At 40.6% G+C, this 26,022-nt stretch overlaps 1 protein-coding gene across 1 annotated transcript in view; it reads right to left on the reverse strand.

The window, feature by feature from the left end:
* loxl2a (lysyl oxidase-like 2a) overlaps nt 1–26,022 on the reverse strand; it is a 40,860-nt gene that overhangs the window by 4,184 nt on the left and 10,654 nt on the right. The window contains exons 4-13 of the mRNA XM_034239568.1: nt 13,476–13,684; nt 11,406–11,622; nt 9,938–10,121; nt 8,063–8,214; nt 7,814–7,981; nt 2,921–3,086; nt 2,160–2,400; nt 1,289–1,404; nt 980–1,116; nt 464–575 (exon numbers count right to left, since the gene is read on the reverse strand). Coding sequence (XP_034095459.1) covers nt 464–575; nt 980–1,116; nt 1,289–1,404; nt 2,160–2,400; nt 2,921–3,086; nt 7,814–7,981; nt 8,063–8,214; nt 9,938–10,121; nt 11,406–11,622; nt 13,476–13,684 — 1,702 coding nt within the window. The remainder of the gene's footprint in view (nt 1–463; nt 576–979; nt 1,117–1,288; nt 1,405–2,159; nt 2,401–2,920; nt 3,087–7,813; nt 7,982–8,062; nt 8,215–9,937; nt 10,122–11,405; nt 11,623–13,475; nt 13,685–26,022) is intronic.

Below are 26,022 nucleotides of genomic sequence, written 5' to 3' on the forward strand. Positions count from 1 at the left end.
TTTCAGGGAGGAGAAGACTTTTTAAGTGTTTAAGTTAATACTGCATAATCTGAATTCATTGCAGCTTCAGTGACGTAAAAATCAAATAAACATACAGTCTAGGAGAGAGAACTCTAAGAGTTTTAGGACCATAACACTTTTGTTGTGTTGCCTCTACTTCCTGTTATTGTATGAAACTGTTCAATCTTAATTATCTTATCTCAAGTGTTTATCAGGTGGATAGTAAACAAACTATTTTAGGGGACACGAACATGAAGTCAGTATACCAAATATTAGGTTCAAAACTATAAGTAAGCTCTGCAAAGCGAATTATCTTTACCTTTTAATAAAATATTGCTTTCATGAAGAAAAAGTATTCTATAATTATGCCTGAATACACCAATGAGCTTGATGTTTTCCATTGTAGTAAATATCATTTAAACCCTTATATGAGGAGGTGATCGTGATGACGTAATGCTCTCACCTATAATACAGTTGTATGTCCATATCCTCTGTCCATCGTACCGGGAGCGGCACTTCATAATGTTGTTGGTGTAATCTGATTCTGCAACCTCAAAGTTTGGGTTTATCACAACCTGGGAGAGAAGAAAAACGTCTGAAAGAAACATTCTCTTACACTTTACATAAAACATTTGTTAAGCTCTACTAAGGACTGAATAATACAAACTAAGTTATTGACAGTTAAGAAGGTGGAAGGGTATATCAAAAAAGATTATGTCAACGGATTCAGAAAAAATAGCTTTTAGGGAAATGCACTTTCTGCAGCCAAAGTGTCCATCAGAATGTTCTGTGTCCTTCCACAGCCCCTGCTGAGCTGTTAAAGTTTGAGTGTCCTCGGGCTGAGTGCCAGACAAGAGCAGACGAGACGTGGAACGTTCCTGTTTGGTCTCCAAGACGACGCTGGCTGGAGATGAGACATCCTCCCAGCACCACATGTGCTGTATCAACTACGGCTAGACTGACAGACCAAATGATTTACCTGGAAGATGTAGTCGCCGGGCTTCAGGTCGGTGATGTCAATCCACTGACAGTCGATGTCGTGCCTATAGGTATCCCAGCAGCCCACTGTGATGCCTTGGGCCCCGAAGTTTGCACATGCGTACCTCTTCTGGATACCTGTCAGTGTTCAGAGCAATTATTATTATGATTTCTATCTTTACATTGTAGATTATTTTTCTTCTCTGTGTTCTCTTCTTATGGAAATCCTGTTAAACCTGAACTGAGTAGCATGAAGCTACACTCAGCCACAGCGTGATATAAAAAGGAAAAGGGAAGACAGGATATTTACCCTCGTCACAGTGCGTGTCCTCCAGACAGAAGCTGGCTTTGTGTCCTTCTGCCACTTTAGTCCCGTTTAGAGTCAGCAAATCATAGTGGGTGAAAACCTCCATACTGTGGTAATGTCTGGATTGGACAAGTAAAAACACACAATGTTGAATCATCCTATATTTTTATATATTTAGAAGCTCTACAATAACATACATGCTCTCATCCATGGCCCACTCCAAACAGCACTGACAGCAGGAGGAAAGGGAAAAGGCTCATTGTCAGTGGGATATAGGCATTTCCATGACAGTAAGAAAGTAATTATTCAAATGTTTCCTTTGATTTAATTCAGCTTCATATATTCAATTCATACATTGTTTTTCCCCACAACTGATTCATGACACTTTGACATCAATATCGAAGCACTAAAAGGTAAGAGAGAGGAAAACATCTGACGAACTTCAAAAATACATCTGATCTAAATTGTTAAAATTGTAAATATATTTCCTCTTCTAATGATGAATCTTCTAATGAAAAATAATGAACAAAAAAAGATTTTGCTGGGATTTCTAATTGCCTTTAAGAAAGCTTAGATCTGTGTCTCTTCCTTGTTGGCAGATAATTTAAAACATATTTTGTGTAATACTTATTTCAGCCACATGAAGCTGAAGTGCACCTCTACCCCAGGCTCCAAATGTGTTTCCTTCAGGGTGGATTTCTCCATGAACTTAACCAAAGGTAACTTTTTAAATAACATGTTTTTCACCCCCCCCAAACATTTTGTTCCTCTCCATTTCACTTTTAGGGGTCCATACTTTCATCTAGCATTAACATTAACAGTGAATCACTTTGTAGTAACACATCAGGCCCCAGAGGGCTCTTTGAGGTCTCACCTGTGACACTCGTGCCAGACCCAGGAGTGGTGGGCCGCCCGCGGTCTGAAGTCTGCCTGGCCGTTGTTGTGGATCTGGGAGGAGAAGCGGAGCAGGCGGCGGTACGAGGTGGGCTCTGCTGTGTCAGCGCTGCTGGACAGACAGTGCTCCTCGTGGGCACACTGCAGCATGTACATGGGTCTGTCCTCCAGGTAGGTGGTCTGCTCCACAGCCTGGGCACTGACCACCAGGTCCGGGGCCACTGGGGGGGAGCAACAAGGGATGTCCTGATTAGGACCATCATGTATGACAGGAACTCAGAGTTTCCCTATTAGCTGTAAAGTATCAAGTAAAATTACTCAAATAAATATTCTTTACTACCAGAGTTTTATAAGCTTATTATCCAACAGCATAACGTATTAGCTTTCCAGTTCCCAGGCCTACTTCATAGCAGACATTTTGACTAGTCATAGCAGGAACAATTCAGAGTTTATTTATGACAATAACAACGGCTCTGTTCCTTCTAGAGCCCCTGTGAGTAATGAGAACGAGCCAGCACGCAGAGTACCAGAAATCTGAAGCAAAAGCAGCCACACGCAAGCAGCATTTGTTCTATCACTTACAGATGTGACAACTCCCATTGTGACAACAACTTGAACTTCAACTTAAAGTGGTTTCACAAATCTTTGTTGCACAATGACATTCATTTGAATTGTACTTGAGCCTTGAACACTTCAAAAAGATCTTAATGTCTGTAGTATCTTTAATCTACAGTTTCTTACTCTGAGTACAGGAGACCCCCGCAGAGAAGCGTCCACCTCCTTTGGGACAGAGGACGTGTTTCCCGTGATGCAGACACTGATCCAGAGTCAGCTCAGTCCCTGAACATCTCACTCCACTCATCACGACGGCATCAGCTGAGACGTCTCCTTGCCAGTACCACGTTTCCTGATCAAAGAGGAATACAAGGATTTATAAAAACCATAGTATGGTAAGTACAAAATAAAATAATAATAATAAAATTCATATTATAGTTAAAAATTCACAACAAAGTTATGGTATATGTTAAAATGCAATTAATGTCATTATTATAAGAGATAGTATAGTGCATCCTTAAAAATGATCATAATAGACGTGAACACATGTATTCAAAATGTTTTGATATGGTATTTAAAAACCTTTTTTTTAAATCAAGGTATAATATGTATTTTTTATTATTTTATTAAGTAATAATATAGAATTTCATCAAAACGTTTTTTAAATAGTTTAGCAGGTCAAAGAGATTCATAAAAAAATCCATTAAAAAAGTACAAGATGTTAACATTTATTATTAATAAAAGTCACAGTAAAGCATGTCATATAAAAATGACACATTATATTATGACATTTTTGAAAATAAAAGTATCGTATGTAATAAATAAAAAGCTATTAAAAATGTCATAGTATTGTGCTTCATTTAAAGAACTCATAGCATAGTGTGTATAACAAATATATTTACAAAATACATAGTATAGTCAATACAAATTTAATAAAAACCATGACAAAAAGTAACTTCTATAAAAGTTCTGTACTGTATGTCATGCGGGCCCAAGCATCAAAGGGCAAGGCAGAAACCAAGGGTCAGGAGGTTTACGGGGCACCAAACAATACAGACCTCCCATACATAAAGTGATATTGAATATCAAAAACTGAATTTAAGACGTCTACAGACTTTTTAAAGGATTTAAGGGGACCCTTATATCTACAATGTGCATACCTAAGGGTCTATCACACACCCATCTATGGGGGGGCTATGATCTCACACTCCTGACTCAGCATTACGACAGCATCTTGCAGACCACAGGGAAATGACCGGTAAAAAACCTCATACTTTCCGTCATTTTGGAGGAAAGTGGAGGATTCATGAGAAAGACATTTGAGTGTGTGGGAGTACATTCTGCTGGGTTGAGGAGGGGGCAGACCTACAGAGGTACAGTTTAAGCTCTGTGTCATTTGTTCCATCTGGCAGTAGGGATTGCCTGCAGAAGTATTTAAAATTCAGACAGGAAAGAGAATCTGGGGAAGCTGAGTCCCGTCTCTGCTACGATAACAAAGAGCAGACGCTTATGACTCCTAAACCCGCTGTTAACATGAGAACTCTTACGTAATGGCAACCTATACTGTATGTGATGACACATGCCCCTTTCACACCAGCGCTTTTTCAGCTCCGGCTCGGAGCTGGAGCCTGAAAAGCGCCGGTGTTTCCTGTTCACACCGCAACGGCGCCGGCTCTTAGCTCCGGAATCCGGTTCACTTCCAGCTCCAAAAAATTCGAGGCGAGAGACGTTACGTCGAGGCGTGCAGGAAACTAAACCCACCTCCCCTGAACATGGGTCGACTGTCATGCCTGCCTACAAGCAGTAGGGGTGGGCGATACCACAAAATCTGGATTCGATCCGATACCAAGTATTTCAGGGCCAGTATCGCCGATACCGATATCGATACCGATACTTTTTTTAAATGAAAAGCGTCTTATGTACTTTCATATAGGGGAGAGCTGCATGACATGATTTTTGAGCTGAAATCATCATAAATAGACTAAATCTGAATTCATTTTCATGAATAAAGACAGGACAGTTTTTATAGACAAATACACGTTTTACTTTTGCAAATTTAAAGTGCAAACATGAAAAATAACAATACAAAGTGGCCAAAGTAGCGAACTGTCTTCTTGCACACATCACAGTTCGCTAAGTTTTAATTGCCAGTTGTGAAATTGCTCCACACAACGCTGCTCTTTCTCTCAGCCATCATGCGCGTGTGTGTGTTGCACTCGCCAGTCGCTGGCTGCTGCTGTCCTGCCCTGCTGGCTGCTGTCAGTCAGCTTGATAATCGGCGTTCAGACAGGGAGCCTCGAGGAGAAGAGGACAGCAGTGGAGAGAGAAGAAAAGAGCGTATACTTGTGTTCGTCTGCACATAGTTTTTTTGAAGAAATTGACGAGTAGAGGAGACGAGAAAAAAAGTATAACAGTATCGATCCTATTGGCTCTAGTATCGATATTTTGAAACGTAACGTAATATCGGAAGTATCGATATTTTGGGATCGATCCGCCCACCCCTAACAAGCAGTAGTGCTTATAAACACACTTTATAAAGTCAGGCAACACTAACCAGGCTTCGTGTGATTCTGTTTATTTGTACCTTACTTTGACCATCCGTTCACTGTTATTGATCATTGTGGAGAGAGGCAGACGTTTTGTTTTGTATTATAGCAGCTATCAGATGGAATCAATACATGGGCTGCAGAGGTTGTCGTGTCCGACTATCACAAGTAGAATCATAATAAAAATACGCCGGTAAAATGTGCCTGTAGAAAACGGTTTATGCCACAATAGGATAGCAATAGCAAGTAGGCCTAGTCAGTTTAGCTTCGGTTGCTATGCTAACATCACCCATTTTATACCAGAGAAACTTTCATAACAGCGTTGTGATGCCAAACAGCGTCAATTCAGACTGACACACATTCACTTAGGCTAAGGGGAACTGGGGATATGTATCAGCTGCTTGTGTGAGTCGGACAGTGAATACTTTAGAGCGGCCGCTGCAGTGTGAGCTAACCGGGAGCTAACGGGAGAATAAACTCCCGTGGAAGAGCAGCCAACACTGGAGCAAAGTATAAGGTTGGAGAAGTCGTTATTCAATTTATTCTGGCTTCGTGTGATTAAAAGCAACACGATCATCGACCAGACGCAGTTCCCCGTTGTTGTTGTTGTTGTTGTTGTTGTTGTTGTGAGCGCCGTAATGCCGTTGGGGAGCAAATCAGCGATGTAAACGGTGACGTCATAACGCAGCAGCGGCAGCAACCTGATTATTAGACTTGGCACTGCCTTAGGTTTTTTATTATAAAGGTGGAAAAGCTATTTGTGATCACAAGAAGACCCTTAATTTCACACTGGAAAAGCACAACTTTGAAGCAAACACATGTTTACGTGTTCTTTCATTAGAAGTACATTGTCACAAACAAACTTTAGTGAGATAAACAGCCTCTAATAGAGCCAGTCCAAGTTCTACTCGTAAAATAACCCTGCTGTTATCAGTGAATGTCCCGTCATTCACAAATACTTTCCAGACCTCATCTCAGGCAACAAATACAACACACGCATCTTTGCCAGCCTCTCACCTCGTGACATAAAGGGAACACTGGGGGCGTCCTTTAAAAAGAACGAGGTGAGCGTAAGCAGGACAGACTGTGACGCTGCTAAGTCATGCCGAGGGGCTTTAGCAGTGGAAAGCTCCGTTTGAACTTCAAACAGCAGACGAAAGTTTTACCCATCGCTCCCGCTGAGGAGTGTAAAGCTCATCTGTGCCATAGGTTTACTGCTCGCACTGTGAGGGTTTGAAGTTTCTGGGACAGTTACAGGCCTATTCTGCCCTCTAGCATCAATAAAGCTCAAGATTGTTAAAGTGAAAGTGCATGGCCACAAGTACCACCAGAGGGATTTCATCTCATCCATATTACAATATTACACATGGATGTAACATCATTTCCAATCTATTAATCAAATGTAATCAGATCCAATATGTATACTAGCTAAGTTATTTAATTACCCTGACTTGGAACATTGGCACTATAATGTGAGGAAACAGAGAGCTGAAAACCCAGAGGAGCAGACTCCACAGTCTGTTTGGAAACAGACAACTTCATGTGTGTGTGTGTGTTTATTTCTTTCCATTTTACCAATTTAACCTGTCAAAGTGAAAAGGTAAATCTATTTTCACTTTCTGATAACATGACACTAAACACATAATAAATAAATCACGATTATGTACAGTATTATGAAAATACGAATGGTTTAACTACTGATCTTCAATACAAAATGACAACTTTTAACAACTCTTATGAAAATCCTCAGAACCAATAGTGACAGACCAAGCTAACTTTTCCTGCACTGCTGAAAGCTCTGTTTCAGTGTTTCTCAAAAACAACGTTTTTTGTGCAAGAGCTCAACCTGCTCCAATAACCTTCTCCTTAAGATAAGATAAGATGGTACTTTATTGATCCCAATTTAGGAAATTGTTTTTGTTGCAGCAGCATAAAAGACAAGGCATTTTACAATAAAACAAATAAACAAGAATAGAAAGAAAAGAAAAGAAAATAGAAAATATACATGTTGAAATAGAAAGTATACATGTAGAATTTCACAAGATATTATATATACAAATATACATACATATATGACATTGAATATTAATATTAAATATTAAATATTGAACAGATTATATAAATGTAAAATGTACAACGTGGTTTTATTCCAAGAGAAACTATGCAGCAGAGAGTTCTCTTCCAGCCAGAGGTGATTTATTGTACAGTGTTATGGCAGTGGGCAGGAATGTTTTCCTGTATCGCTCCTTGTGACAGCGGAGCTGCAGCAGCAGTCTGTTGGAGAAGGAGCTCCGTTGACTGTCCAGCTGCAGGTGGAGAGGATGGGTGGGGTTATCCATGATGAACAGGCTGTTGTCCATCATGGATAACCCCACCCATCCTCTCCACCTGCAGCTGGACAGTCAACGGAGCTCCTTCTCCAACAGACTGCTGCTGCAGCTCCGCTGTCACAAGGAGCCTATGTGGTGGAGGTAAGCTAATCTTAAAAACGATTTGTTGGACGTAGATCTGGGGAGCAACATTACCACTGTACCTGGAAAGCGTTGCTGGCGAAGCCCAGGCCGAGCTGTCTGCACACCACCATGGCCTCCATGGTCCCCCAGCTGTCGCTGCACACCGTGCCCCAAACCATGGAGCCGTTCCTCTCTGCCAGGACCTCCACACGGCCCTCGAAGGGATTGCGGCCGCCGTTTAACCTCAGCTAAGGACAGAGATAGACCAGTTTACCCTCAGATTCTATACAAATCCTAATTTTTGTATTCTGCTAAAGAGAGGCACTCACTCTGTTGTTGAAGCCCATGGCGGGAACATTACACCTGACAGCTGCGTCCTCCTCATGGTTGCATCCCAGAGCTTCACGGTTGAAGTAGCACTCAGTCAGTGACTTCTCAAAGCCAGAGCATTCCACCTCGTTCATGTGGACCGACCCGCTCCCTACGGGGAAACAAACACACGTTTAGTTGTCATTTAACTTATGAGTAAATGTACAGTCACTAAATATTGGACAAACAGATGGAGTATAAGCATCATGTACTTTACAGAAAACTATTTGTCATTGATTTACATCACTGGAAAAAAGAAAGCTGTTCACAATGATTTCAGGAAAGATGAGCCTACAGTGTATACTGGCTACTTGTGTGTTTTCTTAGAACAGCAAGGCCATCTAGAGACAGATGTCCTGTTGCCTAGAATAACAGAGCAAAGGAAAAAAATAGTCAGCTATGTCCAATGAAAATGAGACACTAGAGGTCTGTACACATTTTAAAATCTCTCTGTATCTTTTTTCCCAAGTAAAAGTTATATCAGTGCAGCAGATTTTCCATAATAACATGTGGGAGTACTCTCTGCATGCTGATTCTCTTCCCATGTGACTGAGCAGGAATGTCTTCAGTGATGCGAGCTCTGCGGCCATTGTGCAGCCGCCGGAGAAAAATAAATTCACAACAGGAAGAACACCATGTTGATGTAATCCCTGCACACTTCCAGGATTGACAGATTATAAAAAGAGATATACTAAATTATACATTAATTCTGCTTGTAAAATGCAAAATCACAATTTGTGCAAATTGTGCAACGGAAAATGAGAGGAACAATTACACATTTTCCTAGAAAAACATTAATTGTATAACATAATTTCAGTGACTGCTGAAAACAATAAACTGGTTCTTTTTAATCTAAGGTCTGTGTGTGGTACCATTTTTGGATCAAGTGGTCAACTCATAAAGAAAGCCATACCAGTCAAATAACCTTGTGCACTCTCCAACAAAAAAATTCTTCCTCTGAATTCCCAAAACGTTTTTTTTTCCTGGCGGGAACATCGTGTGCACTCTTTGAGTTTTGCCGTGAGAATAAAGCAGAGGAGAGGACAACTAATCCAATGCACCGATGAGTCTCATAAGGCTGCGGTGTATTGCATTTCGCAGAATCAGGTTCTGGGTCAATTTATAAACATTAATGTGCGACATACATACATTCCCGATGTATTTATATGCTGATTTAAGGTCTGGTCTCATTGAAGCGAGGCAAAAACAGGTGATGGTACAGAGGCCAAAGATAAGGTGGAGGTGGATATCTCGGATTTCAGTCCATACCTTTCATTTTTACAGCTGGAAATGAGTTCTGCTTGATGTTTTGCTTGGACTTTTATTGAGTGCTGTAAATGTGAAATATCATCAAAGCCAAAAGCCTTTAAAAAGTTCAAAGCTATTTCAAAAAGATCTCTGAATGGTTGGAGGGATGGTTTTAAGCCTAGCTCTATGGTAGTGTGGATATTTAAGGCGATGCTTAAAAAATATGTCAGCGTTATTAATTTAGTTAATAAAATCCTGGCTTAGGGCGAGACTTCAATTTTCTGGTGGTCTCTGTACTGTATGTGGTGTAACTTATAATTAAGAGGGATTATAATAATTGTATGATGCTAGACATCACTTTTTAGGAAATGTTTACATATTGTGCCTTTAGTTTGCTCTTTAATAATAATCTATATATAGTTAATACATAAAACAATTATTAGAAAAACACTAAATTCCTTTTTTACAATTGCATTTCAATTATACTTCTGTAACACTTCTCCTTGTTACTTTTTTTAAAATAATATTTTATTCTGGCACACTTAACCCTCCATAAACTGTAAATGAACCACCATGAACAGTCGTACCTTGCCCCAGGCGGGCTCCAGTCAGAGCCTCTTTGGCGCTGCCGAAGCCCAGCTCTCTGCACACCACGGTGGCAGCTCGGATGTTCCAGTTGTCATCGCACACCGTGCCCCACACCCCGTTCTTCAGCACCTCCACTCGCCCCTCGCCAATCAAAGCTCCGCCTCTTAGTCGCACCAAGGGTTGCTGCGGAAATAGTACACCAAAATAGTATATCAGTGAAAATGTTACAGAGAAAAGTCTATAAATTGCAAAGGGCTATTTTGAAAATCTACAGGAATTGATAACGTTTGCTTACCTGAATGTATTTACTTTAGTTAGTCAACTGTTTAAATGTTGGCTTAATTGCAGTGCAGCAAAAAGTTACTAGCTAAAGAGCTATCTTCGGCAACTTCATTAAAATATTTACAATATTTTCACTCACTGTTAATATGCACACCTTGTTCACAATTGCATTAGAGATCTAAATAAAGCAAGTTCAAAGTAATACAAATGTTTTTCTTGTGATACTCGTGGTTTTATTTGGATTACCATCGTCTTTTTGTTTCGCTTAATAAACAGAAAAAATGGTGTTGCCGTGGTGATACCTGTAAACAATAAACACCAGGCGGGAAGGCTGTTTGACTAATACGATTGTATAAAGGCTATGTGACAGATGTTTAGCCTTCATCCCTTCAAACGTTTCCAGATGCTTTACCACAGGGCCACTTGATTAACAGGAAAAGCAGGAAATGTTGTAATCCACTGCTGGATCAAGGGATGAGTTACCAAACCAAGAATTAACACTATAAAAAAACACATGCAAGTTATTAAATAAGGATTCATTAATTGACTAATAATTTCAGAAGTAAAAATAATTCATCCAAAAGCTGTTATAAACATCTGCAGCTTGTGAAACTAATATTAGCCATATGGCGACTGATTTGTCAGGGAGTGTTGATATGTTTCATATAGTTGTATTGTTTATAGTATGTTCTCCCGCAAGGAAAGTCTCATGGGATTACTCTTTGTAGAATAAAATAATTCTTTAGAAGAAACATTACATCTGATTCTACTCAGTCAAACAAAATCATCTGAATCCAATGCAATGGTCGACCTTAACCGCCCTGCTTTGCATGCCATACTGCCTTCATTCACACAGGAATTTATTGAGTATTTAAAAACACAGTCCATAGCATGTATCACAGTCAAAGCCCAGTTTTCCTTTCTGCCTCATTATTTCAGTAGGTACTGTTTTCTTTGACAAAGCTTCCAAGATATATGTTTATACCTTTACTGCACCTATTTAAAACATCTTACAACTTTAATGAAGCGTTGCACCTGGCTACAGAAACAGTTGAACATCATAGTAATACATATTCCTCACATAAAGAACAAGAGCTGAGTTTTAAACCCAGGGCATTTTCCTTAAGAAGCGACAGATCTAACCACTGCTCCACTGTGCATCCAAGCATGCAGCATTTGACCTACCTCCACCCTGTAGGCCTTGCTGTAGCCGGCGTTGACACTGGGAGCGAAGGCGCGTCCCGGCACACAGCTGACCACCACAGGCATGCCCTTCTCACAGGTGCTGTTCCCCTTCAGCACTATGTCTCTGCCCATATTACATTCGGACAGGTCGGCCTCGTTGCCGGTGCAGTTGACAGAGGAACCCCAGTAGTTCTTCTTACGACGCTTGGCCAGCAATCTGAGAAAGGAATGATACAATAAAACAAACTATTACACATTATACTTAATGCTTTTTCTGTTCAGTTGGAATGGAAAGTTTCCCTTACAGCCAAAATGGTTGGCACTGTGAAGTATTTTCAAACAGCACAGCAACATATTAAGCAGCTGCTTTATGGGAATTTTTGTTATTTATTGGGAGCAGTTCAATACTGACCATACCACGCTGTGAGGCACAATGGCAGTCTTGTTGTTAGAGTACCTTAACCCTCTCATGACTCCCATACTTGAATGTAAGTAATCAAATAAAGGTCATTCAGGAGCACAACAACAGTGGACACTGAAGCAGGTGTGCACTTTGGAAGAAGCAGACCATGTAATGAAACCAGCATGCGCTATATTACTGCCCTTTCTCTTTTTTTTAAAAGCTCAGCCTGATGCCTTAAACAAAATGTACCTCCAGTTAATGGTTCGTGAAATGTTTAAGAGATGCTATATTTGATTGAGGAGTTTCAATTTGTGTTGGGTTGTTTTTGCACGTTTAGTAAATAGGGCTCTCCTTTGTTGTTACAGATTGAATGTGATCTTTCACCTCTTTAAAAAGGTGAACCATGTGAGACCATGGGTTTTAAAAACACACACAGGCTCAGTGATCTTAAATGAAAAACAAAGTGTTCTTTGCTCGTTTGATGCCCTTTAGTTTGTGATTCATTTAGTAAAATGCACCCACATGTAAGATAAGCATCAAGTCAGATGAGCTCATGTCAACCAAAACCATAAAATAGAACAATCTTTCATCAAAGTCATCTTCTTTGCTCCATTTCACCGTATTATAGGCATCTCTATGCGAAGTCAGACACACAGATGATAATATCAAGGATCACATTTGACCACGTCATACGTCATAACGCTATTAACTCACAGTATTTATAAATAAATGTGTGTCTGATATCTCTCTAAACTAAACTGTGGTTCTGGGAGCCTAGATGATAGTAGAGAAAACACTGACTGGATGTGAATAATGAATAGATTAGATTTGTGAAAACATAACCCCATGCACATAAACTTCACTGAAGACTAAACTAACCCAGATATATTCTTTAAAAGTGCAGGTGGCCTCATTTATTTCCACACAAAGGTTTGATTGTTATATTTCTATCTCTAAGCTGTTTAAAAGTGTGCTCTTTTATGTTGTTACCAGATCAGGAGATTTGCTCATGTGGTTATTCTCCCACATGTCTTAAGCATCTTCTTTTTTTTAACCTTGGTTCCGATCAGATAACAATTTTAAGACACAAAGTGTTCTAGAAAATCTCTGGCTTTTTGTTACGCTGTGAATTTTGATCAGCGGGAAACGATTGGACCCTAAAGAGCCACTGTTTCACAGCGTATGGCACTGAGTGGTTTCCCAGCAAGACCCATCCTTCATCCTCTAAAACGTCCTCCGGCAGTGTTTGGCTTCTCATCAAGAATCTCCAGGCTAAAGTCTGTTTAATTAATTAAACAGATGAAGGATTGAGCGATGACCAGTGTGAACAAACATGGTTATGTAACGTTGCTTGGTTTGCTATGATAAAACATTCCTTGATGACTAAGACTGAATATCATCAGTTCCTCGCAGGAAACACATTTTTGTGTAGATAAAAGTGTTTGTCACACAGGAATGTGTTGTGTTTTATAGCATGTTTTTGACACAGGTATGAATTTAAATTGTGTCATTATATGAAGCACTACAATATTTCCATTACTTAAACTGTAATTATCTCAACTAAACTTTAAATGTTTATGTTGAAGTTCAAGTGAAGTGAAACCTTTCATTATATCTAATTGGCCTTGTTATAATCCTGCTTATGGCCCCAGGCAACTATTACTCACTTGTAGGGTCGAACATTGAAGCGTTTCTCCCCGGGGAAGCCGTACATGCCACAGATGACCTTGCTGTTTTGCTCCGTCCAGTCCTCGTTACAGATCTGTCTCCACTTGCCTCCGTCTTTGACCTCCAAGAAGCCCTCAGTGATGGGAACCCTCTTCCTTTGAGAGTAAGTGGCCCTGAGCCTCACATCCTCCACCTGCACCGGGAAAGTCTGAGAAATAGAGACAAATGTTACATCACTGCATGCCATATGAGAAATAATGAACCAAAGGTTTGATCTCTTAAAGTTAGCTTAAGTCCAACTCGAGACATCTGTGATGAGAATAGGGTTTTATTCATTTAAACTGTAATTTGTACAATTTATGTTTAATATGTTGCTATTTTTTAAGGATTCATCCTCTGGAGATAATGAATGTGTGCAAACACATTGCAATCCATCCTGTGGTTGAGATATTTCAGTCTAGACTAAAGTGACTGATAAACCTACATATGCATTCATCAATCCACACCTATAGCATAGATTAAAAATGTAAGTAATAGCTCTGGTCTTTGGTCAGTGGTTGACTGGTGCTTGTATCTGTTGTTATTAATGACAACCAACATTTTTAGAATCAGAATGCGGTTTTTCGTCCCACAGAGGGGAAGTTTACATTGTTACAGCTGTAACACAAATATCTATACTTTTACTTACATTTGTAATCTATGCTATAGGTGTGGATTTATGAATGGAAATGTAGGTTTATCAGTCTAGACTGAAATATCTCAACCACAGGATGGATTGCAAAGTGTTTGCACACATTCATTATCTCCAGAGGATGACTCCTAAAGCCTTTAGGGATCTTCTGACTTTTCTTTCTGTGCCACTACTAAAGGTCTCATAAACTACAGGATGGTTTGCCATCATATTGGCAGTGAACATTATCTTGAATAATTACCAGCTGTCCAAAAGACAAGAATGTTATTTAGAGGATGTAGCTAGTTTAATCAGTACTATGGACTGTTCCACTTGATATATTGTAAATACAATATGGTTATAAAGGAAGCTCATATTGTGAAGGAATGCAACAGTTTAAGAGAAAGAAAATAAATCCCTCTGAGACTGACTCTTTGCTCAAATGCTTGAAATAAACCAAGTTAAAAAATCTGAAGATTAAACCATTGTTTAAACTTGTTAAGTGTTTCCGCGGGGGCTTCAGCAGTTTGGATGAATGTCTGGAATTTTTTGCTCCATCTTTGTTTCGCTTTGGTGTTTAGAGCTGAAATGTAAGGGTCTGAAGGAATTCAGTGGACATTACAGATGAAACATGACAGCAGCCACCTGTAGAAACCAGCTAACAGTTATAGTTTCTACATTAAAAAAAACCTGTAATTTACGACTATAAATGTCATGACATGTGCCAGAGAAATTAATATCCAATGTAAAATCATATCACGGTACGAGTGAGCCAAGAGCCTGATATGAACCAGTTGAGCACAAAGGCAGAGACAGTGGTGGTGGAAATCTAGCCAAATGTCTTTTCAGAGACTTCTCACGTATCATCTTGGATTTCGCAGAAGATCAAAAAACAGAGAGATCTGATTAGTTATCCATAAAACTGTAATTGTAAATCAAGATTTTAAAGATGCGCTAAAGACAGAAGCTTCTGACAGAGTTCAGGGTTGGGACCGTGGTGCGGGTGGTCCACAGTCTTATAGAAAGAGCCATTTGGTCAGAGTGAGGGTCACCGCCCTAGTTAGTATCATGTGTCCTGAAGACCCAATGATCAGGAAGTAATGTTAACCCTTGACCTCCAGGGCTTTATGAGAAAACAGCTACCTAATAACTCTGCCATTGTTCATTTGAGTTAGTTCCAGGCTGGGTGTGAGGTTTCACTGCGGATGCCAAAAAATTAGCCAAACTCTGAGCTGCTCACTGGTATGCAAATGCTGATTTCAGTAATTTTTTGTACAGCCCGCTTATTTAACTCGGCAAAAAACCAACATCCAGGCATGTCTCCCAGAAATATTAAACGTTTGCCCACAGCGTGGTTTCCTGAGATGGCGTCAGCCTGAGGGAATGTTCAAGGCTTCAGGCTCTCTAAACACTAAAGACTGCAGGAGGAGCCCCGACCGAGCCAGACTGTTTCTGCACTGACCCGGACCCCCCCTGCCCGCAGTGGTTAGAGTGGGCAGAAACCACTCTTTCATAAAGAGATTCCTGCCGGCTATAGCATGACACAGTGTTTGCCGACAGTGTCTGGCAGAATTGGAAGGTAAGGAGACGTGATCATGCTGACTCCCACAAATCTGATGTTCTCAATTTGAAACCCATATTTAAAACACAAAAATGGGAAAATTATGCATCATTGTATAAGGAATAAGAACGCTACTGAAACCTTAGACGAAAAAAGAACGAGAACTAATGTGTAAGGCGCCATACATCTATGAAGGCTAAACTGTGGTTCAATTGATATAGATCAGGAAGTAAAGTGGAAAAATGTGAGTAATCTAAGTGACGGCAGGTTTCAAGACCAGAAAAACACAAAACAGGACATGGGTACGAGGTGATATATGAAGTGGGGCATGAGATGCGGCTAAGTGTTGCATTTGGCACAGGAGAGAGGAGAGAGAGAGAGAGAGATGAGAGAGGAGAGGAGAGGAGAAAGGAGTGGAGAGAGGAGTGGAGAGAGAGAAGAAGAGAAGAGATGAGAGAGAAGAGGAAGCTTGGCCGTCTGAACGTGTGAGACTAAAAAAAGAGACAGGACTACCAAGCTGGGATAAGTCCAGGCATTTCCCCCCCATGACCACCAGACATAACTCAGCATAATTCTGTTTGGCTGAGGGCCCAACAGACGGACCCTCTGGTCACTTTTAACTGGTCTTTTTTAGAAACAAAATTGAACAAAGAACAGGGATATCGGTTGATATTTACATTTAAAAAAAGGCATTAAATCAATTTAGGAGGAAGTAATAAATGTCAGAAACAAGGATAGATTTTAGATTTAGATACATAACTGCTGTTTGGTAAATCCGTACAAATACCAGAGAGTAAAATGACACGTAACGGCCAATGCTACTTGTTTACTCAAAATGTTGACCGTTTTGGCAATCAAACCGGCCCAGATGTGAGGTGGAGGAACATGACGGCTTTTCTGTCCTGAGGTCATACCGAGGTTAATCTCAACAGGACATTTCTATAAGGTTTGCCTCATCCTACAGTCACTCCCTAAGTGTGTGCAAGGTAGTGATTCATTCATTTCTGTGGCCTTTCTCCAAAACTGCATTTTTTCTCCTGTTCTTTTAAAAAAATCATAAAGGGCCAATCATTCACAGCAAGCATAGGAAAGCGGAATTCCAGGACTTCTTTGTAAGTGGCGAGTTACAAAAAGAAAACAATCTGAGCTAAAAAAGAAAAAAGTAAGTCTTTATTTAGCTCTATTCATTACTACTCTGCAGAATGAGCTTTGACCATTACTGAACTCTTTCCAAATGGAGAGCAGACTTGTTTTTCTGACAGGCCCCCCCCTCACTATGTAGATGTGTGAACATAAGACTGTGGTCTAGCCGGTGTCTGACTAATGCTTCCCCTTACTGGGCATTTATTCCACTTTAATCAGCTCTACAGCCCTGCCGCACGTTGTTCAACACGTGCGACCAGACGCCCACGGCCCACCTTACAAAACAGGGCAAGTATGAATGATAATCACGCCACAGAAAAGCAGGAGAACACCAACGCTCTTTCAAATGACTTTTACATCTGCCCCACCCAACTCTCTGCTTCACTGGCCCCACTGGCAGACTGTACTGAGGAGGTGTGTGTTGGTGTGTGTGTGTGTGTGTGTGTGGTGTGTGTGTGTGTGTGTGTGTGTGTGTGTGTGTGTGTGTATGTGTGTGTGTGTGTGTGTGTGTGTGTGTGTGTGTGTGTGTGTGTGTGTGTTATGACTGTGTGTGTGTGCTATGCATCTGGAATATCTGTTAGTGATTCTTCTGCTTCTATCACAGCAATGAAAAGGTGAAGAATCCTTACTGTTGGAAGACACACAACTACACACAGATTCTTTTAAAATGGGTTTACTTTTATTGTAAATAAATCATTAATGTCAAATGTCATTATTGAATTGACCTGGTTAGCTGGACTTGACTAAAGCATGACTGGCTATGCTGGAAATATTGAAAATAGACATATCCATTTCCAATTCCAGTTGTTATGCTAAGATATAACTTTAAAACGTTTTAAATATTTAAAACTATACTTTCTAACCATTCCTTTAGGTTGAGTATGTAGGTTGTGTAGACCAAATTGTGGACTGGGACTTTAATTGATGATACTCCAATTAATTCTATGCATATTGCACTATAGTTAGATTTATCTCCATTGTATTGAAGTGACTGATGGGCACCCTTTCTGTATGTTTGAATAGCTGAAATTGTTCAATAAAACGTTTGTTTTGCTGCATAAAGGCACTGTGAATAAAACATGTTTAACATTACTGAGTCTGAAGAAGGCAGGAAAAAATAGTAAAAGCCCAAACTTCGAGCACTCGGCAGCCCAAAAGAGAGCTGAGGCTCCAGTCAGAGGCCAGCTGCTGAACATGTAATGGTTATGTCTGCTATCCTATGCGCAGGAGAGAAACCTCCGCATCAACCTTTTCTCCCCTCGAACCCTCTCCTCCTCACAAGTCTCTTACATACATCCTGCTGGAGGCGAATCCAACTCTGGCTCGGGTTTCCTTTTGTTGTACAGAAGCAGACTTGAGGAATTTGCGTAAGCGGATACAGTCATGCCTGATGGAGAGGAGCAACCTTTGCCCTGTTTAGAAGTGCAAGGAATCAAAAGGCTTCTAAACACAGCGTTGTGTTATTACAACTGGATTCAGACATCTTTGTGTTGATTCTGGATGTAAGTGTTTGGTTGGAGTGAACACACTAAGTGGTGTGGTTTGCAACTGCAGCTGCTTTTGGTGTGGATTCTTTCTCTTCAGGAAAAAGATGAACTCATCTGTAATCTGTTTATAATGATGTGCCAGTTTCTGCAAGCAGTAGAATGTGATTTATCTATCAGAACATTGACTTTGTGAACAATCAAAAAGGCAAGAACAAGAGTGATAATGGTATTGTCTCTTCTGCAGCAGACAAAGTATTATGCAACACTAGCAGAGCAATGCAGACTTTTGTAAAGCACAGACCAAAGAACATCCTAAAATAACTCTGATAACATGAGCCTCTAATTATCCCTAAATGACACATCACCCTCTCTCATAAACATCTAACACTCGAAGACTGAAATTTCAGGCATCCTCTCATAAAGGAGATATATTTAGCAATGATCCTGTGGACAATGAAGACGTGCAGAGAGACATTCACACGTAACAGCAACCGAATAAGGCAAAGTCTGTGGATAAATCCCTACTAACAGATGATAAACAAGGCTTCCTGCCATATGAGTGTTTGGTTCTGGGGACTGAAAGACCAAACAAACACATGCTAATAAATAAAGCAACTAGGCCTGGTAAGACAGACACGTAACAAAAGATGGCTGTTGCAATGAAGTGGGGCTACAGATTGTTCATGTTAAGGGTATCAGTATTTAGTATTGGTAAGGAAATAAGTGATTTAGTAACATAGTAATAGAAGAACTTCTCCAGTCATATGATACCTGCATGTGAGCCTCTTTGCGCCCAGAACGAAAAAGAAAAGTCTATTTGATTGGTTTTACTCAGAGCCAATCACGGCAAGCATTCTTTATTTGAATGCAACGTGATTGGTCCACTACCGCAGGAGCTACAAACTGCAAAGTGTATGGTGTGGTGAAGTGGAATGCAGTAAAAATTCATTTTTTAAATAATTGAACACAATAATGTATTTATGTTCAAAATGTACAAATGTACAAAAATAGTATTCAAAAGTAGTACACTATTGGTATTGGTATCACATAGAGGATATACTGGTATTGTATTAGAGACTTGTACTTGTAGAGTAACTTAAATGATATGAAGCCCTTTAAAAGATGGACATTACATGACAGATTGGAAGGTAAGACATAATGACCACTCTGAAAAGAGCTTGGGCCAACCCAGAAAAACTTTCTACGATTAGTTTTCAACAAAACTTGCAATTTACTTACTATTTGTATATTATTATGCCCTAATATTAGGTCTGCTAACAAGGTAGCATGTCTTCCATCTCAATGTGCCGGTGGAAGCTGCTGTTTTCATTAATGACAGACTGATGTTTTCAGTGGACTACTATAACTTACCAGAGTTAGCTGCTACAGTCTTATCTTCACATATCCCCATAAACTTAAACATGATGTATCTCTCACAAAAACAAGATAATTGCTGTTTGAAAGACACTTTGTGACCTGACTTACCCTGACTTACAGAACTGAAAATACCCACTTGAAGAAATTACTGGTTATCTAAGGATGTAAATCATGAACAGACACATAACTGACACTAAACGTTAAGAGGAAACAGACATTGGCCAGGTAAGCTGCACTCATCATATTTCAATAAAGATCTATCATCTTGAAAGTTGTAAAGCCCTTACACAGAAGCAAAAATACCAGTTGCTTCAACCATTCAACATTGACCTCTACTTGGACTGGACTCGGTTAGGGTGTTAACTTTGCAGAAAAAGCACAGAATGTCAATTCATGCTGTGAATAAACAGATGAAGGAACAGTGCTGCCCATTGCTGACGTCAGCACATGCATGGTCAAAGAGGTGTAGCTACACCTTTTTCCCATTCCTCTCCCCTGCGACTTGAAAGGCTACAGCCAGACCAAGGAAATATGTACAGGGTGGGGGACTGCACTACAGCAACACCCAAGAGACCCTAAATACACATTACATTACATTACATTGCATTTAGCTGGCGCTTTTATCCAACGATAAATAGGGAACAAGACGGTGCTGCGGACATACACCACCAGTAAAAAGTAGTCGATAATTAATTAATTACATTTCCTTCATTCCAGTGACTCAAATACGCATGAGTAAGATACTGAGCTGTTTCAGAAACACCCATCAGGTGTGTTGCCTTTACTGAACCCAGTAAAAATCACAATCACTGTTCAGGGTTGTTTTAGAGAGTCTGGTGACACGGACAAATCTCCCACCCGACTTCTGGTATGAATAAACAAAACACTGGTATGAATGAAGTCATAAAGTGTTAAAGCATTGACTGTTTATCAGAGTGGTCAAATAAATGTTGCTTTATCTCTATGTGTTTTTTTTTACAACAGGGAACCCCTTTATGGAAATGTATTTTAATAACATGTTCTCAGACAGCATAATAATATATCATCTTCTCTACCTCCCTTTCTCCTGTCATGAGTACAAACCCACACTGACTTTCCATCCGGTGCAGAGGAGCTCCTGAAGCCAGACAGGATGGTCTTCCCCCCTCTATGAGTCATCGCCTAAATCTCCCAGGCTGCAGAGTGGGGGTCTGGTGTGGGCTGGGAGAGACTAATGGGAGCCTGGCAAAGTCATCAGTGCAAATGGTCCAGTGGACAGCTAGGCATTTTATGCAGAGTTGCGAAATAATTCATTGGCTCCATGTCAGGGCAGATAGGATAATGTAATGGAAGAACAGTTCTCTCATTATGTACCAACACGCTGATTGAGGGCCAATTAGGCCATTATTTTTGATTACTAGTCGTAACCATTTAATGATACAGATTGGAAAACCCTTTTGCCGGTTGCAACAGCTGTTTGTAAGTTCTTATTAACTTTGTTATTATGTGAGTTTTAACTAAATGGAGATTTATGAACACGGGTTGTAAACATACTACTTTTTACAAAGAGATTAATTGTTGCAGAACAATTATGCCTACAAACGTCCAGTTGTTGTGTAAGAATAAAAGAGGAAATGGTCAATATATCTGACCATACACTTGATTAAATTCTGTTAATTAATAACCAGATTTGTTTTAATTGCATTTCAACAAACAAAAACAATTGTCTAGAACCGTTAGACAATATGATCAGATAAAGCTGGTTAGGTTATTGTATTTCCAGTCTTAAACTATTAAGTTATTGTAGTTCTTTATGGGAAAAATAATGATTTCTCTCCTGGGGCCTCATTTATAAAGCGATATACGCTCAAAAAATGGCGTACGCCAGTTTCTACGCAATGTTTGCGATTTATAAAATACTAACTTGATGGGAAAACGTGCGGTCCTCCACGCAAACTCTAACCCATGCGTACGCACTAAGCAAAACAACGGGAGAGACGAGAAACTGCGACACCGTTGGCAGAAGGAAGAATGGAGAGAAATATGTGGAAATAATACCATAAATAAAATGTTACCTCTCATTTATCATATATGAAGAATTCATTTTCAAACATTGATTAAAGCCAATCTTAAAATGATTAAACAAACGCCTGTTTGAGACTCCTCAGTGCACACAAAAACATAACTTGGAGAAATAAATAAATACGGATATGTTATTGAAAACCATCTCGAATATGTTGTGTTAATGTTATGAAATGTTTTCTCATAAATGAGCAGGACAGCATTACTTTAACCCTCTGGAGTCTAAGGGTATTTTCTCGATTTTTAGATGTTTTCTTAAATCACCTTTTAAATGTATTTCTTCTAAAATGGCACCCATGTGTTACATATCAAAATGTTCAGGACAATCTCTAGTATTGCTATATATGCAAATTACTCACCTTAGAGCACTGTTTGATGAGATAAGTAGCTCAAAAGCTTAACATTTGACATTCGATTTTCGGAAAATCTTCAAAACTCTTGTGAAAACACAAATGTACTCATGTGATCGAATTGTTTTGGTGTTTTAGATTTGGTTACCAAAGTCTTAGGATTACAAAAGTAGTGAAATATTTGAATTACACTGTATATAAATGTGTTATTCATGTCTAAAATGAAATTTTATAAATTCGCATTCTGAGTAAAACAGCTGTCAATCACTCTACTTTCACCACAGCAGGGACTGAGATATATCAGGACTGAATAATGACTTCATATTACATAACAAGGTTCATGTGATGTGTAAAAAAAAAAGAATTGAGCATTAGAACTTTTTTTTTCAACCAATAATTTATTATAATACCAACAATGTATATAAATATAACTGCAAAATCTCACTATTTACAATATTGAACATCAGAACTTTTTTTCCTTCAACCAACTATTCATTATACACTGACAAAATGATCCTTCCTCCAGTAGTCCAATACATTGTCCAGTTTCAGCAGCCCCATGTATTTATAGAAATCCTCTACAGTCAAGTCAGTCCATTTGTAGGTTTTACCCTTTCCCATCTCCTGTGCAGCCCGCTTGTTTGTGTTGGTACAGAGTGTCTGTACTGTTAGTGCACTGAAGAACAGCTTGAACAGGTCAAGGGGTTTGTTTGATACTGTTGAGCTGAGCTGTGGCCCCGGTGTGCGAGCAGGTTGAAACCTGGAGACAGGGGGAGCAGTGTCAGGGTCTTCGCCTGTCTTCCAAGACAGTGGAGCTGGCTGCTGTGCAGGTGGGGGTGATGGTGCATGGGCAGCTGGTGGCTGTGTGGGAGGTAGTGTGCTCTACGAGACCTCTTTGCTGTCCGGGTTGATGGCTGTGGCTGAGGTGTATCTTGACCTCGTCGCAGGCAGAGATGGAGGCAGCTGTCGTGATGCTGGTCCGCTAGTGCTTGGTGGGGATGGCAGTGGTGAAGGCCCTTGATCCACGGTAGATCTCAACATGGTGGCAGGCACAGCTGGAGGCTCCTGGATAAATGTCATCTGTGGGCGGCTAGGCCCAGGCAGCAGCTGTGAAACCTTGCTGTAAAACTAATAAAAATTGTGGGACAATAATTATTACGAAGTTCCCCACACACACACACACACACACACACACACACACACACACACACACACACACACACACACCACACACACACACACACACACACACACACACACACACACACACACACACACACACACACACACACACACACACACACACACACACACCACACACACACACACACACACACACACACACACACACCACACACACACACACACACACACACACACACACACACACACACACACACACACACACACCCCACACACACACACACACACACACACACACACACACACACACACACACACACACACACACACACACACACACTAAATATCTCCGTTGTGGGACAAAAGGATTATCTCATGCATCTGCACATGTAACCTTACTTATACACACCAAAATAACGTTTACACATACAGTTTATCACAGACACACATGTAACTAAGTCTATGACAAAGTCTCATCTGTACAGAACAGTATGATCAAATCAAATACATGTCTATAAATGTCTCCGTTGTGGGACGAATAAAGGATTATTTTTATTCATCTACACATGTAACCTTACTTATACATGCCAAAATAACGTTTACACATAAATAACATTTACACAGAGTAAACGTTTACTAATCAAGAGTCTATTTTGTCCCGAGAAAAAGTTCATGAGGGGAAAATAAAAAGGTTGATAAATCCATTGTTCATTTTCGCGGTACTCCTCACAAAATGGCAAATGCACTACAAGTTATATTTACACTTACCCATCCTCAAATGGATCCCTGCTGTCCCTGTATTCTTCTTCTTCAGAAGAGTCGAAGCCTTCAGGTTCTGATGAGCCATCTTCTTCACTGCCGCTCGCAAAAATAAAATCCAGCGCGTCCGCAACGGTAAAGTTCCTTCGAGCCATTTTCTCTATCTTCTTCACAGACTAAAAGACTGAAACTGATGGGAGACACCTGTTATATGTTTTTTTATTGGTGGGTAGGTCCTTAGATTTCTAGAGTGTCCATTGGTCATTTCAGACTGACATGGCTGCCGGCCGGCCGGCCGAGATGTCCTTGACTGACACACAAATCCACCAATCACACACAGTGTAACGCCGAATCAAGCTGCTTTGAGCGGCAATATTGGCTGCTGTGCCCTGGGTACAGTCTCACAGGAGATACTCTTGAAAAGCTACGATTCTAGCGATTCCGCAGATATCTGAATCATATTTCTACTCCTTACAAGCGAAAATCTATGATTAAATACGTAAATAAATGTGCACTTGACGCCGTGTTGCATTTCTATAGGTTGTAGATACGAGCATGGTTTTATATACTATCACGTTTAATCGTGTTTTATGCCGTTTGCCAAGACTTGATAAGTCGCTCGTAAAACACAGGAGGTATGGAAGCTAAGAACACCATATGTGGTAAATTGTACAGCTGATATAACACAACACATTAGTTGTATTTCCTTTAACTGGTGGATATAGAGTTGCTGCGGGGAGGGGGGGGGGGGGGGTTGAGACGCACAGGCTGCAGTGGAGACGCTGCGCACAGCTGATCGACAGCTGGAACACAAACCACCAAATACAAAAACATAATTCAGATCCAGTCGTCATGACTCCACTCCGGAGGGATTCCCCGATCACTTCTTACAGTCTCTCATCAAGGGGGGGGTCTCCTGTCCCCGGTACAAACACACTGCCTGAGGAGACTTCAACCTCCAGACAGGGAAGATAGACGAACTAACATCTCTGTTAACCGCCTTTGCTTTCTCACTGTCTCCATCCTCACCGACTCATAAAGCTGGCAATATCCTTGATCTCATATTCTCAAGGAACTGCGCTACTTCTAACCTCTATGTAAACCCGCTCCACACTTCCGATCACTTCTTCATTTCATTCTCTCTACCCCTTTCCAAACATAACAAACTAATCTCTTCTCATCCTGCACCTATCCGCCGTAACCTTCGTTCCCTCTCCCCCTCTACCTTTGCCTCATCGGTGCTCTCAGCCCTCCTTTCCTCGGACTCGTTCCAACTACTACCTCCAAACTCTGCTGCAGAAACTCTCCTCTCTACTCTCTCATCCACTCTGGACTCTCTCTGTCCTCTCACATCTCGGCAGGCTCGTCAGTCCCCTCCTGCTCCCTGGCTAAATGATGCACTGCGTGCTAATAGAACCGTCCTTAGGGCAGCAGAGCGGAAATGGTGGAAATCCAAACACTGCGACGACCTCCTAACCTATCAGGCTCTCCTCTCCTCTTTCTCTGCTTCGATCTCTCAAGCAAAAAGCACTTTCTTTCAAGATAAGATCCAATCTTCCTATTCCAATCCCCAAAAACTATTTTCCATCTTCTCCACCCTCTTGGACCCTCCAAAAGCCCCTCCCCCCTCCTCACTTCTGTCAAGCGACTTTGTTACCCACTTTGAAAAAAAGGTTGATGATATTCGCTCTTCTTTTTCTGACTCACCTTTACTCACCGCTGGGTCACCAGACCCTCCTTCCACCCACACACTAACCTCCTTTTCCCCTCTCTCTCCAAGTGAGGTTCTTACCCTCATTACCTCTGCCCGCCCTACCACCTGTCCTCTGGACCCCATCCCTTCAAACCTCCTTCAGACTATCGCTCCTGATATTCTACCGTTTCTCACCCATTTCATCAACACTTCTCTAACTTCTGGTCACTTTCCAAACAGTCTCAAGGAGGCAAGAGTAAACCCTCTCCTAAAGAAACCCACTCTCAACCCGTCAGATGTTA

Source organism: Gymnodraco acuticeps, unplaced genomic scaffold (assembly GCF_902827175.1).
Source record: "Gymnodraco acuticeps unplaced genomic scaffold, fGymAcu1.1, whole genome shotgun sequence".
Lineage (NCBI taxonomy): Eukaryota > Metazoa > Chordata > Actinopteri > Perciformes > Bathydraconidae > Gymnodraco > Gymnodraco acuticeps.